The sequence below is a fragment of the Aythya ferina genome (genome assembly GCF_964211825.1).
Source record: "Aythya ferina genome assembly, chromosome: 21".
In the NCBI taxonomy this organism is placed as follows: Eukaryota; Metazoa; Chordata; class Aves; order Anseriformes; family Anatidae; genus Aythya; species Aythya ferina.
The window spans coordinates 1,776,843-1,790,796 of NC_140319.1; the positions used below are offsets into that span (position 1 = coordinate 1,776,843).

The 13,954-nt window shown below is 40.9% G+C and overlaps 1 protein-coding gene across 5 annotated transcripts in view; it reads right to left on the bottom strand.

Moving 5' to 3' along the window:
* Positions 1-13,954, bottom strand: part of UBR4 (ubiquitin protein ligase E3 component n-recognin 4) — a 77,918-nt gene that overhangs the window by 33,463 nt on the left and 30,501 nt on the right. Inside the window, exons 47-66 of one of the 5 annotated variants that reach the window (XM_084494837.1) lie at positions 13,748-13,911; positions 13,441-13,657; positions 12,829-13,045; positions 11,447-11,479; positions 10,253-10,316; positions 9,646-9,780; positions 8,814-8,988; positions 8,443-8,580; positions 7,876-7,997; positions 7,399-7,510; positions 6,740-6,870; positions 6,426-6,603; positions 6,128-6,232; positions 5,459-5,614; positions 4,581-4,749; positions 3,889-3,985; positions 3,345-3,452; positions 2,770-2,886; positions 1,399-1,608; positions 503-652 (exon numbers count right to left, since the gene is read on the bottom strand). In XM_084494837.1, coding sequence (XP_084350963.1) covers positions 503-652; positions 1,399-1,608; positions 2,770-2,886; positions 3,345-3,452; positions 3,889-3,985; positions 4,581-4,749; positions 5,459-5,614; positions 6,128-6,232; positions 6,426-6,603; positions 6,740-6,870; positions 7,399-7,510; positions 7,876-7,997; positions 8,443-8,580; positions 8,814-8,988; positions 9,646-9,780; positions 10,253-10,316; positions 11,447-11,479; positions 12,829-13,045; positions 13,441-13,657; positions 13,748-13,911 — 2,798 coding nt within the window. The remainder of the gene's footprint in view (positions 1-502; positions 653-1,398; positions 1,609-2,769; positions 2,887-3,344; positions 3,453-3,888; positions 3,986-4,580; positions 4,750-5,458; positions 5,615-6,127; positions 6,233-6,425; positions 6,604-6,739; positions 6,871-7,398; positions 7,511-7,875; positions 7,998-8,442; positions 8,581-8,813; positions 8,989-9,645; positions 9,781-10,252; positions 10,317-11,446; positions 11,480-12,828; positions 13,046-13,440; positions 13,658-13,747; positions 13,912-13,954) is intronic. The other 4 variants (XM_084494834.1, XM_084494833.1, XM_084494836.1 and 1 more) reach the window with 4 other exon arrangements.

The following is a 13,954-nucleotide window of genomic DNA, read 5'->3' on the forward strand; positions in this document are numbered from 1 at the left end:
TTCTGAAAACTATTCTTTGTCATCTATAAACATAAAATGTGACCTCAAATAAAAAACTAGTCAAGCTTAATTAAGAAATCCTTCCACAAACTTGTGCAAATGTAAGATGATTTGTTATTTCAAGTATGGAGCTATAGAATTAAACAATACAACTGAAAATATATACTTCAAACATCTTATTACTTCCTTGTTTAAGGACTAAGTTAAATACCAATGGCAAAGCATGACATTACATTGTACCATCTCAGAGATTTTGTATTAAGAGTTCTCTGGCAGCAAACACTGAGTTACAGGGAGCAAGAGCAATCTTATTTTCCACATATGCTTTATGCTTAGCTACCTGTTCAACAGGTAAAAAACAAACCCAGTTGTTCACCTTTTAAGGGGGAGGAAAATCAGATGTGAATCAGAGATTGATTCTATGATATTCCTCATCTCTCCCAAGTAAGGTAACATTAGTGGAATTTTCTGCTTAAAACCTGCAGGTGTATCACGTTCTCACCTCAGACAAAAAGTAAAACCAAGAATGATCAAAGATGGGAGGTGGGATGCGGGAGTTTGTGTCTGCAATCTTCTTGATCTGATAGGGAAGCCGCAGTACCATCTCTGTCAGAAGCTGAGTGTAGGCCTCAAAAACATCTGCAGCATGACCCTGAAAGTGAGAGAAATCAAGTCAGGCCCTGGCACTGAGAACTCCCACTGTGCTGTCATGACAAGCTACAGGGTGTGTTTGTTTATTTTCCAAAAACAAAACTCTTCTGTACCTTTGCAACCAGAAGAAACTCCCAACTGATAAACAAAAATAAGCTGACAAACCTGCACGAGTACTTTACTTAGAAGGCAACTATGAGGACGCAGTAAATTATTCTGTAGCCCTAAGGCATTTTAATATATGAGCTTTCAACTTAGGAGACATACTTAGATTTAACTGGACTTTTTTCCCTGTATCTGTACGTGTATCAACCCTCCTCCCCCCACCTCTAGTGGAGTAAAGGCACCACGGTGCTTGAGCAAGTCTGGGGTTTAGTGTAGAAATCCCTATCAACTGCTAGGCTTCCTTGCCACAATGAATAGCGGTGGTTCAGAAATTCTGCCTGCCAAGCATAAACAGTCACATGATGGAGTAGCTTCCCCTCAGGAAGATTAACACCTGAACCAGAAACAATGACAGCAGCTCCACAGAACTGCCTCATTTAGCTAGGCAGCAAGAGATATAGCGAGCTGGGCTGCTCTGCTAGAAAACTCAGAGCAGTTATAATTTTCTCTACACACTAAGGGAACAGATTTTAATTGCACAACTGAGCAAAAACCCCTTCTGCAAAGATGCTTTTACTTGCTTCTGTGCAGCAGTCCTTTAATGCAGGTCACATAACACTAATTGCATAGGGCACGACTCACCTTCACATACTGACGGAGGAAGAAAGGGCTCATATCAGGTGGAGAAGAAGTAGTGTGAGGTTTCAGGAGCTGGCTAGTGGCTACTGGCTCCTCGTCATTCTGCTGGCTTTTCCAGTACTCTAGCAAAGACTTCAGCACGTGCAGGCAGTAGTCAACAGCACCAGAGCTCAAGAGTGCAGCAGCAGTGGCACTAGAGATGAGGGAGGAAGACTGAAACAAAGAGAAAATGGATTACTAGAGCACCTGAGAACCACCATGTCAGAAGAGCAAGGGAAGCTGTGACAATCAGATGGCATTTGCTGACCGTATGGATAAGAGTATTTTTTTTTTTTAATGAAACTTTACAGGCAGCTTTTAAGTTTGCGGTTTGTTTGAGGTTGTTTTTTTTTGGATTTTGTTTTTTTTCATGTTTATGAAAAGAAACTCAAACATTTACAGAGACTCTTTTGAACAAGCGCTTAGTAAAGGAAAACAAATAAAATCTCCTCTTAAGTCTAATCTCCCCTCGACACATGTGCCAGAGGCCACTGAGCTATGGATTAGACAAGTAGGGCTTTTTTTCCCTTTTTTATTTTTATTTTTTTTTAAGTTGGGATTTCTATTTGTTTATCTGGGATTTGGCCAGCTGAGGGTGAATTCTGGTAGAGAAAGAGTCCCTGATGCATATGCTGCTCAGAGGCTCTGCTCCACCCAGGTATTGCTCCACCTGCATTCTGCAAGACGATGAGCTTTGATTTCTGTGGGAAGCTCAAGTGAATAACAAAGGCTGGAGAAAAAGCTACTGTAAATAAAACTATTAAAGCAGCCCTGTAAATCCAAACAAACCCCACAGCTCATAAGCTCATTAAAATTTGATGCAGTTCAGACTAAATTTTTTAACCTCTATGCTTTTTTATTAATCTCCTTCCCACCACACATACTGCTTTTTATGCCTTATTACTGTACCTTTTAGCAACAAATATCTAAGGAATCCTCTTAGCGACTTTTACATTGACACAGCAGCATATTGCTTCCCAATAATCACATTACAAATCCTTTTAACCCCTTCAGCACCAATAAGATGCAACACAAAATCTACCAGAGCATTTTAAATAACATCACTAATGTTCTGCCCTTAGCACAGAACAGACTGTGCATATAAAACAAATTCGGACATCTTCCCGTGTTGGTTTCCTCCATCTGAGTTACAGCAAAGATCTTTATTCATAAGTCAAGAAACATTACAGACCCATCGCAACTTTGTCCAAAGCACTTTTAACTATTTTTCAGTTTTACACTAGCTATTTTACGTAACAGCTTTTATAACATCTTTGATGAAGAAAAACTCCCCAGCCACATCACACTCCTGAAAAAGCATTTTGAAGAATATACCTCACAAATGGAAGACTTGGATCCTGACTTAGTTCTGGACATGAACACACTAAGCAGCCTCATTACCACCAAGTGTACTTCATTCACAGGAGAACGTTCATTTTTCTTAGACACATCCTGCAAAGAGAGAGCTTGCTTACTTACAGAGCTGAGCATCATGTCCTAAGCACCTGAATTTCAGTGCTCTGATCTTCACAAAGCATTTCTAATTTAAGCTCAAACAGTAATACTAAAAAAGCAGCCCAAATTCCTCAACTCTAAGACTAGACAGTGGCCTGGGTGCCAGAAAAGAGTTACAGAAATGGAAACGTATACATGTCAACATCACTGATAAATCAAGACTGTTCTAAGAGTTTAATTCAAGGCAAGCAAGTTTCTATGCTCACTTGCTAATGCTGGAACCAGGCACAGGTGAGGTTTTTTCTATGTTATGTGAAATGAACTAACAGAAATAAAATGCCTGAGCATATCCATTCAGCAACTATGTTTCTATGACTCCAATGCCTCTAATTCCTCCATGGGAAGAAACCTTGTCTAGGAGCCACAGAAGATTGTGTGCTCATACTACAACTTGCCTTTTTGTCCATGCAGAGTTCTGCAATCAGCTGGGAGAGAAGGTTATCTAAAGCTCCCTTATCTTTCTCATCATCTCCATCTAGGTCTGTAGTGAGCATCAGAATAACCTGGAAATAGAAGTGAGAGAATTAACAGAAGACAGCTTCCATGTTTTCAAGATAGATACAGACTATCTTACACAAAACTTCTGCAGAGGTTTTATCTTGATTAATTTATGTTCTTTCCCAAATTCTGCCTGCAACACCACTCCCTAGTGTGAATTTTCAGTACAAATGTGAAAGACCCAAATATATAGGGGATCAAGGATTTTATCCCTTAGGCTCATCAGTTAAAAGTAACACCACACTGAGAAAGGGTATATGCACAGCAAAACTCTTTGGGTAAGGAATGCTGTGCAACAGATTGAACACTTTAGAGAGGGACTCACACACTGTGACTGGGAAGGAAAGATAGAGGGAAAAGCATGTGCAAACAAAAACCTGAGAGTAGTAGCAGTGATTAACTATTTGATTAAGGCTCAACTCCAAAGCCCTCCTCAGTTACCTGCATATAAGGAATGGCCCGGACTCCTCCAACACTCCTGAGCTGAGGTAAGTTTTGCAGCAGCCTCTCCAGCAACATCAGTCGGACCATGTGCAGTCTACGAAGTCAGAAGGCAGGAATCAGACATATTGCAAAAAAATTTAGCCCCAGGAGGATTATCACCAGAGCACTGCAATTTACCACAGACACTCTGAGAATCATGAAATCTTAAAGTGATCACATTAACACCAACAGAGACAGACTCCCTCAGACTTTACACTTAAGCAGTATGAAAGATGCAGAGCAACTCAGGCAATGGACACAGTCTTTTTCTGCAGAACCAGACTGCCTAGCATGACGTACATGCTTTTTTCCCCTGAACACTGCATTTCACAAGCTTCCCAGAGTTAGATTTTAGTGATTCTTCTGTTTAATAGGCTCATATCAATTTTTTCATCACTTTGTAAAAGCAGCAGTTTTGTGGGACACATTACACTTAAGTGTAATGTTACATGGTGAATGCACAAAGGGAGGCACTTTGCAACAACAGTTTGCTCTATTCTGTTTCAGACACAAGATCGGCTTTTGATTTTTACTGTCCAAAGTTACAAATCCCATTCCATGAACTTCAGCACCTACAGTCCACTCCTCTACAAACAATGACCCTGCACAACAGATGTGTGATTTTTGAAAATGAAAACAAAGCCTCTTGCCTGTTGCTGGTGTGGACGTCTCCCTCTGCCTCCCCTTCCCCTTCTGAACCATCTCCTTCTTGTTGGCCTGTGGTAGTGCTGATAGCACCTGTGCTCGAGCTGACACTACCTGGTCCAGCAGGGTGGCCTTCAGCTGTTGTGTCCCCATAAGCACTACTACGGCCAGACACTGAAAAAGAAATGAAGAGAAAGAAGAAAGGGAAATACAGTATCAGCATAAGTGCACGTGCATCTTGCCTTCTTCCTAGCGACCAATGAAGTCGCACTACCCTTTGGAATTATGGTTCTAAAGAGATTACGTTTGTGGTTACCTTCAAAATTTTAAAGAGCATCTTTCCACCAGTGCAATATAACACCCCCAGCACTATTTTTGACTCAAATCTTTGTGGCACAAATCGAGTTGATTCTACAGCAATAAATTTAAACTGAGTCAGAAGAAAGGTGTTCTATACAGGACAGGCAGCGTGGACATAGTTATTGATAGAAGTCTGATTACTGGCAGCCTTTAAATACATTAATTCTGTCTTACTCAGCTTTACGTAGGTGTCAGTTCCAAGAAAAAAGCAGAAAATTACTTCTATCTCATCCCAATTTATGCTGCAGTATAGTTAATTATTTTATTCTTGCTCTAGGCTACTGCACTGTTATTTATTACAGGCCAGCAAAAAGTACTATTCCACACTTCTAGAGAACTATGAAAGTGAGCAAATATTCTGTCTGTATGGTACATTGGTGGTAATTGCAAAACAATGCATGGCATCACCTATTTAGAACAGATTTATTATTTTCCAGGGATTATCCACCCCACTTAATGCTGGTAAAGTCCTATTACTGTAGAAATCAGATATACAGACAAGAACGAAGCAAGAGATACTCACCACTGTGCTCACCAGCCACTGAGTCCACCGCACTGCCACCGCTCTCAGAGCCCACACTCCCACCATGGTCAGCAGGTGAAGTCCTAAGAGTTGAGCCATCTGTTGCAGCTGTGCTGCCTTCATCATCAGATGCTGGAGCTAAGAGAATAAAGAGAGCTGTTACAAGTAAAAACACTGTCTTAATATAACTCCAAAAGAATTGCATATGAAAGAAAGAAAAGCCACAAAGATTTATCTTTTCATTTTGTGTCAATTTTCAACTACAAATCAAAAAGGAATGTGGAGTGTTCATCAGTACACTTATGACTGCTAAGAGCAGTGGAGGGGAAATACCTGAGAAAGAAACCTTATCATCAAATTGACAGATATCTAATTTACTTGAATGGCAATGGCTGGTTGTTTATAAATGCAAAGGAAATACCAAATATAATTTACTTTGTCTGTTTTATTTTAAGAGGAGGAAATAAATTCCTCTGAACTCCATAATGAAAGTCTTTCAAAGCAAGAAAAGGTCATAAATACACTATTAAAGATACATGAAGCCAATGGTAATAACTGATTCTTCAAAATCTTATTTACAAACGAATTTTAAATCATTATTTAGGTTAAACTTATATATAAGTTTATTTATTTATATATATATCTATATTCCTTGCAGTGAACAGTTACCTGATGCTGTTGTATCTGAGAGCGTTCCGGCATCAAGAGATGAAGAGCTTGGTGCTTGGCCAGACAGCCCTAAACTCTGAAGTCCAAGTGCACTACTGCTACTCCCTGCAAGAAGAAAACAAACAATGAGTATCTTCCCACAAACAAACCACGTTAACTCTGGCCTTACATTTACATTTCATATTTCTACTACCTTTGATTTGTTGGTGGTCACATCAACAGTTTCTGCTCTGCTTCTTTCCCAGTTCCCCCATATTCTGTTCACCTTTCTGACTACCAATAAATGCTTACAACTTACCTTGCTGATCTTGTTGCAGGCTCAGGGCAATAGCCAATTCCACCATTGTTTCATCATCTGCATCTGGAGGAATATCCAGCATGGGTGGGAATCCCTCTGCTCCAGCCAGAAGAGCCTCCAGGGGAGAAGGGTTCCCATTATTCACATTTTCAGAAGTCTCCAGAACCATTGATTCAGACTGTGGAGATGAAACACGAGAGCTTTTGCCAAACCACCACCAGCTAATGGAACACTAAAGATTGATTCATTGTAACTAAACTAAACCCAAGTACCTAGCAGACTTTAAAGGCTCCAGAGAAGTACTCTAGACTTACCACCATCTCAAAGTCCCCATGATCAACTTCATTTTGCTCCTGGCTTTCTTGTCGGATATGTTCACCATTTGCTATCCCAGAGCTCTGCAGCTTGTCTTCTGCATCGTCGTCATCATCATCATCTTTATCTCCTGAGTCAAAAAGGATTAATTCACAAATGCACTCTTTCCTTACATATCCTGAACAAGGTAATCAGTGCTGAGAAAAATTAACAACCCGTCCACTGTTTACTCACAGTTACCAATAGATTCCATGACAGCTACAATTCATATCAATACTAAAAAGTATCTCTTGAATGCAGATTTGATACCCTAATCTATGTCCACACATATTTTTGTTAGTGATAATGTAAAGGCTTGAAAATATGCATGTATTACTGTATTGCTACAGTTTCAATAAAATACTCAAGCTTTGCTGTCACTGAAATCAGAGTATCTCAGAGAGACCTCCCCTTTGAATTCTAGAATATCAAAGACAAGGTGAGTATTAGAAGAAAAAAAAAAAAAGTTTTGTAGGGAGGCAAGAGAGAGGGAAGAAAGGAAAAGAATGAAGAAAGGCTACTTTTGTCCCATTTAAAAGACTACTTTTTTGGGGTCTTTTCTGACAAATGAAGCAGGTCATGCTCATTTAAAGACAAAGATGAATGGATTTTTTCATACCCATAGGAGTATTACTGCGAGGGGAAGATGGCAAGGTGACATGTCTCCGTTTGTTCCTTGGTCTCAGTACTCTGATCAAAGCTTGTTTGCAAGAAAAGCTCACTGCAGGATCCTAGAGGGTTAATAGGTAATCATTAAACTTCTTAAGCTTTAAGTTCTTATTCACTGTATTTAGAAAGATGGGCAAAAATACACTTCTGATTGGTCACGATTCACATAAGGCGTATGTCATTGCCTACCTTCTAAATTCCCTTTTTCTCCCAAAAGCCATAAAGCAGCACTTATTATTACATGTTAATGCATGACAAACATTATTAAAATACAAGGAGAGATGCATTTCTCCTTCACCTATCTCTGGTTGTATGTTTTTGGCTGCAAGCTTCTATTTTTATTGCCTCATCTTATCATTTTACATGTATTTTACTTGTCATGTTATTTGTGTTATGGGTTGATACAGAGCATAGCAAGGTTACATACTGGGCAAAGTAACATCTGCATGTAGATCTTGGATGCTGTATGGATACAATCCAGTTCACATGTGCAGTATCCATGGATAATATCCACCAAAGCATTGACTGTGGCCTCAACATGAGTCAGACCTAAGGAGGAATAAAAGTAGGACTGCAATCAACTACCTTTCCATTTCAGCACATAGATCAAGACACTGCAGGAAGCATCTTTTATTTGTAGACTTCAAAGCACTATGCTAGTGCCACAAAAATATTGAAGCTTCAGTCCAGAATGAGCTTGAACACCAACCTTGTATAGAACATGGAATACTGCATGTGCCATATACCAGCACCACTGAATATTCCCGAATGCCAACCATAAATAAATCAATCATGTCTCTTTTTACTAGTATATACACTTATTTTTGAACAGAAGTTTTAGAGCAGAATTCAGAGATATGCATGCTTATAAAGCATGCATGGCATCATTAACAACTTAAGTCTAGTTTGAAACAAATAATTTCTGTTTACAAGCTCAAAATAGGCTTCCTTAAAACACACAACCTTGACTATAACAAATAAAGAGCTAGCATACCTGGCAAGCAGGCAGGGGCGAGGAATGCATTTTTGGGTTTTGATGCATGTAGCTTCCAGAAATGGTTGATCAACTGGGTAATAAACGTGCAGCCTTCTCCTTCAGCATGTTTCTGGGCCTCTTGCCCTTCTTCACTCTCTATACAGATCAAAGAACAGCTGTCAAACTTGTGCAGAGCAAAGCATTAATACGCAGGGAAACACCAAGTTTATTTGAAAAAGGCTTTTGTTAAGAGGGTCTGATGTCTTCATTACAAGGACCATCTCAGACATATCGTATTTCAAATATGACTCTCTCACACTGAACCAAATACCACAACACATTTTCAGGTACCACAAGAGAAAGCTCAAGAAAAATCCAGACTTGTATACCTGTTTCCAACTGTGGCAGCTTTGACTCCGTATAATGGACCAGATTGTTGGGTCTCATAATAGCAATGGATCGAGCAGTGATGACCAACCTCTGAAACACTTCAGGATCAAGGTCCTTTCCTTCCTTGGTTGAGGAACTCAAATACTGAATGGCTTTACTTAGCAACGCTTGATCCTGTAAAGTGGAAGATAACATAGGCAAAGAAAAACAACAGACTGCAGAACAGCAAAACAGCTGAAATACACCCGCAGGATAGCTCATGGAGACATCTGTTTTAATTCTCTTTGCCAGTGTCATCTATAAAGAACAATATTAAAAAATCACCCAGTAACAACAACAAAAAAATCTGTCTGGAGAATTCATTTTCATTTTTCTTTCCCTCTGGCATAAATGCAGACAGGATGACCAATGTATAAACATAACCATTCAAATCATTAGGAATGTCTACCTGCAGGCATCTATGCATTTAATGCAATTATATTAGCACAGTCCAACCACTTCTTACCCTAGTATATTCCTATCACCCTATGTCAGATGCACGTGCAAACAGAAATCAGAGTTACTGACACAGTTTACAAACAAGCTTGTGTTTCAAGATCCTGATTCCTCTGGAATGATTGCTATTATTTCCCAACAAAATCTTCAAAAAGCATTTTAGCTAGTGAAACTTCAATGAAACACTGTACCAGCAAGGCAGGCAGCAGGAGCTAAAGGAAAGTTAGCCAGCAGCTTTACACTGCATGGAAAAAGTGCTTTCTATGGGCAGGCTGCACCTCAAACATAAACTAGCAAGTTACTGTAGTTGCTGAAATCTTTGCACCATCATTTTACCTTGTGGTTATGGTATGCTGAGCGACTGGTGTGCAAGCTAGCCAAGAGACTCTTGGTTTGCTGCTGGACGCTGGAAGGAGCTGGCATGGACAGGAGCATAGTAGCCAGTTCCTGAGCAGCCACCTTATTCTTCTCCTGTTCCCAAGAACAGACAAAAAAAAACATTCTTCAGTTCACTAACCATTAAGATGATGCATGAGTCCAATTTCTCTGCAAGCAACCCCCCCCTCCTTGCACTGAGCATGCAAGTTTCTACCTTCTTGCAATACAGTTTTGATAACCCCTCAATTTATTATTTGACATTTAAAGAACATTTCACATGCCTAAACAAGTCCTTTTGAGATTTATAGGCTTCTACCCTGATGATTTTGCAAACAAGGTCACTCTACAGCACAAAAATCCCACCAGCAATAAATGCAAATGCCAATTGTCATTCTAAACTAGTTTCAAACGCTTTTCGCTAAGTCAACTTTCAGATCAGTGCTCTGAGCAAAATGGATGCGGCTCTCTTCTGTATCAGGCCCCCAGGGCTGCAGGAGGTGCTGATGATCTTGCCCCTCCTCCCCCATCTCTGAAAGCTCAAGAATGTATTCAGAAAGTTACTTGCCTTCTCGTTGACTGGTCCTACAGCAAAGCAGCTTTCCAGCGCTTCTAAAGAACTCACTACTAGCCTGAAGGGAGAAAGGAAAGCAGGCTTGAGTACAGCAACCCTTCTCTCGCCTTAGCACTTTGCTTTATGCAGGCTACAGTCATGAGTAGCTCAGAGACAGCTAACGAATGCCAAGTACAAAATCAAAGCATGATAAAACCTGCCACAGGCACCATGCATATCATTTCATTGTGTTACAGACCAGAGTTAAACCTGGCTCACGCTCACAGACAAACTTAGGACTGCTTTAATAATCCACAGCTGAAAGACAGGGGCTTTTCTCTACCAAAGAGGATAAAACACTTCCTTACACAGCCTGCAGCAGGGATAACTTGGATTGTCTTGACAGTACCAATTCACCATGGCCCACAGACGTACGTACATATGACTGCAGATCAAGGGTTGGTATGACACATGGGAAAAAGCGTAACCGACTTTTCTAAGGGAGCAAGATTCTACTCGCTTGCTATTTTCACACAGGTTGCTCTTTCCAATTTGGAGTTTCAGCGCAAAGTACTCCAGAGGAAAATTAACTCCGAGCACCAGGTATGAGCCAAGCGAGAGATGGATGCAAAGTTTTGACAGCAATAAGGCAGGCTAGTAAAATACTTGCCCCAACTGAGAACTTTATTTACGACTTGCAGCAAGGTGCTGACTCTCCCTTGCAGCACCACTTCACATCTCGCAGTAGAACTACCTGAAATGCCCCCTGGCACACCAGAATGAGCAGTGCAAGAATATAGGAAGAGGGAGGGAAGAGACAGCATTAAGGGGAGAAATAACTGTGTAGGATTGGATACGAGATAGAAGAAACAACAGTTCTCTGGTCTGGTGGTGATAAATAAAATTGAAATCCCCTACCCTCAGTCACCCTTCACAAAGCTAGTAGGGAAATATAAGTGGGAGAAAAAGACGTAAGGAGGGACAAAGCAAAAAGAGGAGTCTGTCAAACAAGCAACAGTTATGCTGTGTACAGAAAAAATCTGCAAACCGCTTCGTCTTTACATTTTGCTAAATCATCTGCCATGCAATGACCAGAATGTAAAGAAGCAAATGTCACTTGGAAAACAAAAAAAACAGTCAACAAAAGCCACATGTGTCTGCCTCTCTGACACACACTCATTCGTGCAGAGAAAAGGATGGCATACTAACCGGTCCAGGGTGGTTAGGGACTCAGTTTCAGAACTTTGGGGGAGCAAAGAAAAAGGAAAAAGAAAAAAAAATATGTGTAAAGCTCACAGAAAAACTCCCTAGAACACATCCTAAGCAAAAGGCAAATTAAATAGGGAAATCATGAAGCTGGGAGTGCAATATATACAGTAAATCTAAGCATGGCTCTTCTATTTGGGCAGCAGACACTTGCCTAATAGCACAACAAATGAAGGAGATCCAGGCCACCTAGCACAGAGAAGCCAAGCACACTGCTTAAAGCACAACTGAAGGTTAAATTTGAAGTACAGACACCGAACTTCTGAAAGGAAAGCTGCCTCTTGCCTGCCATTAGTTGTTCCTACTCAAGAGACCCTTTATAAGGTAACCACACTGCGTTCTGTAACATGTAAGTAAAAATAAAAAGAATAGTTTCCTTTGGTTCCAAGTTTTTAGGATATAATTCCACTGCTTTCAAAAAATGGAAGGCATGTCCGTGCATAGAGAGACATCTTGTGGAGATGTCACAGCAGAGAAGGGAAGAAAAGAGAAATTATGGGCAGGAAAAAATAGGTCCAAATAGATCCTTCAATTGGATGTATCCACTACTTCAAGCTCTGAACCTTTATGTGAGAATTTCAGCAAGACAATCAGCCACGATTTACTCAGAGTCAAGAGGCATATACCTTACAGTGCTCATTTTTCAGCAGCGTTATTTCTTCTATGACCTGTTGCCCTCCTGTCCTTGCTAGCTTGCCAGTCTTTCTACAACCCTGATGGCACAGGCTGTATGAGCCCAGAGAAAGAAAATGGGATGGATATACAAAAAGTTCCCTTTCTTCTGTAAATATATCCCCCAACTCACCCTTGTGCTCTGACCCTCAGTATGGATATGGATGGGGGAAACAACACTGTCTCCACCACAGTAAAGCCTGTAATATACGGGCTCTATTGCTAACCTGTTAGGAACCACACATCTAAAGCAAGGTCACACACAAAGTCCTCCTCAAAATGAACTGAACATCAGAGAGACCTAAACTCTGTGAGCTCCAGAGAATGAAAGAGGGCTAACTTGAAATGAGAAAAAGCACCAAGAAAGCAGAATTTTCTTTCAGCTCTTCAAGACTCCTATAACAAGTGAACTGAGCATACAAAGCATGCGCACACATCTATCCCTCTAATCCACCAGATGAATCAAGAGGGAGCACAAAGTTCTCCTTAGGAGATAATCATTCACTTTTCTGCTGTTGTTTTATACAGCAGCGAGAACAACGCGCTAACTCCTTAAGTTCTCCTAGTTTTGAAAGGCACACAAAGGTACCTAGGTGCCTTCTAGAGCAACTATCCATTTTCATGGAGAAATTAAAGAAAGACTGCAGCAATACCTCTCCAGGACAGTCCCACTGGCAGCAGCAGGGGTAGTTGACTCCGTGTCTCCAGTACCATTCCCTTGATTTAGGTTTGGGGGACAAACATTGCTCACTGAAGCAGATGGGAAATCCTCAGGGGGCTCATCAGGCCATCCAAACTGCTCTTTGGTTTTGCCATAAATTTTTATGGAATCCATCATCGTGACTCCAGCCGGATCCACGGAAGCCCCAACTGTGGTGATGAGAGAAATTTCTTAAAGACTAACAAAACTTTTTCTTTTGAATAAAAATAAGCATAGCCTCTTAAGGCAAGGACAGTAATTGTGCTGTGTCAATATATGCCCGACCTGACAGTTTCATCTCCTTTTCAAGGCTACTTCCCTTCTCTATTACCGCCACCCAAAATTCTTGAGCTGAGCTACTGCATGTTCACCTGCTGCAGCAAGAAACTGCGCCCTATAGAAACAGCTATTAGGTGTGCAAGATCTGCCCCTCAAACTGTTTCTGAGGTCAGGTCAAATAAACAGCTTGTGGAAACCCTCTCTGCTATGAGCTGAAGCAAAGTAGCTTCAACATGCCTGAGCAAAACCAACAGGCAGTCCAAGCAAACAATTAACAATGACTTACTGAAGATAGTTAATTTTTTGTCAGCTTGCAAGGCTTCCTCGCGAGTGAAAGGGAAGTCAAACCAACGAGCCCTGGTCATATTCAGCTGCATGGTGCGGCCAAATATCTCCAAGTACGAGGGTGCTCTCTCTATTGCTTGCGTGCCAATCTGAATCCGCATGCCTGTCATCACCATCGTACTGTTATTGTTTGTAACTTCAATGGTGAAACCCCCGGGCTGCAGAAGACAAATCACAAAGGCATACTATCAATCTAGACAATAACGTCACCTGGAAGTCCAAGAGAATGCCCGAATTTCCCCATTTACCTTTGTGTTGGCCACATACATGCCAGTGGAATTGAGCCGGTGCTTTATCTGCTGAGCATTGTAAACCTGCAGCAGGTCATTGCCTCCAAACTCCACATCTGTGAGCTGCTGGTTGTGTTCGAAGAAGTCAATAGGGAAGTTCACTTGGCTGGATGTGCGAGTTGCTATAAGAGACAAGATGGATGCTTTTGGCAAGAAACATTCTTA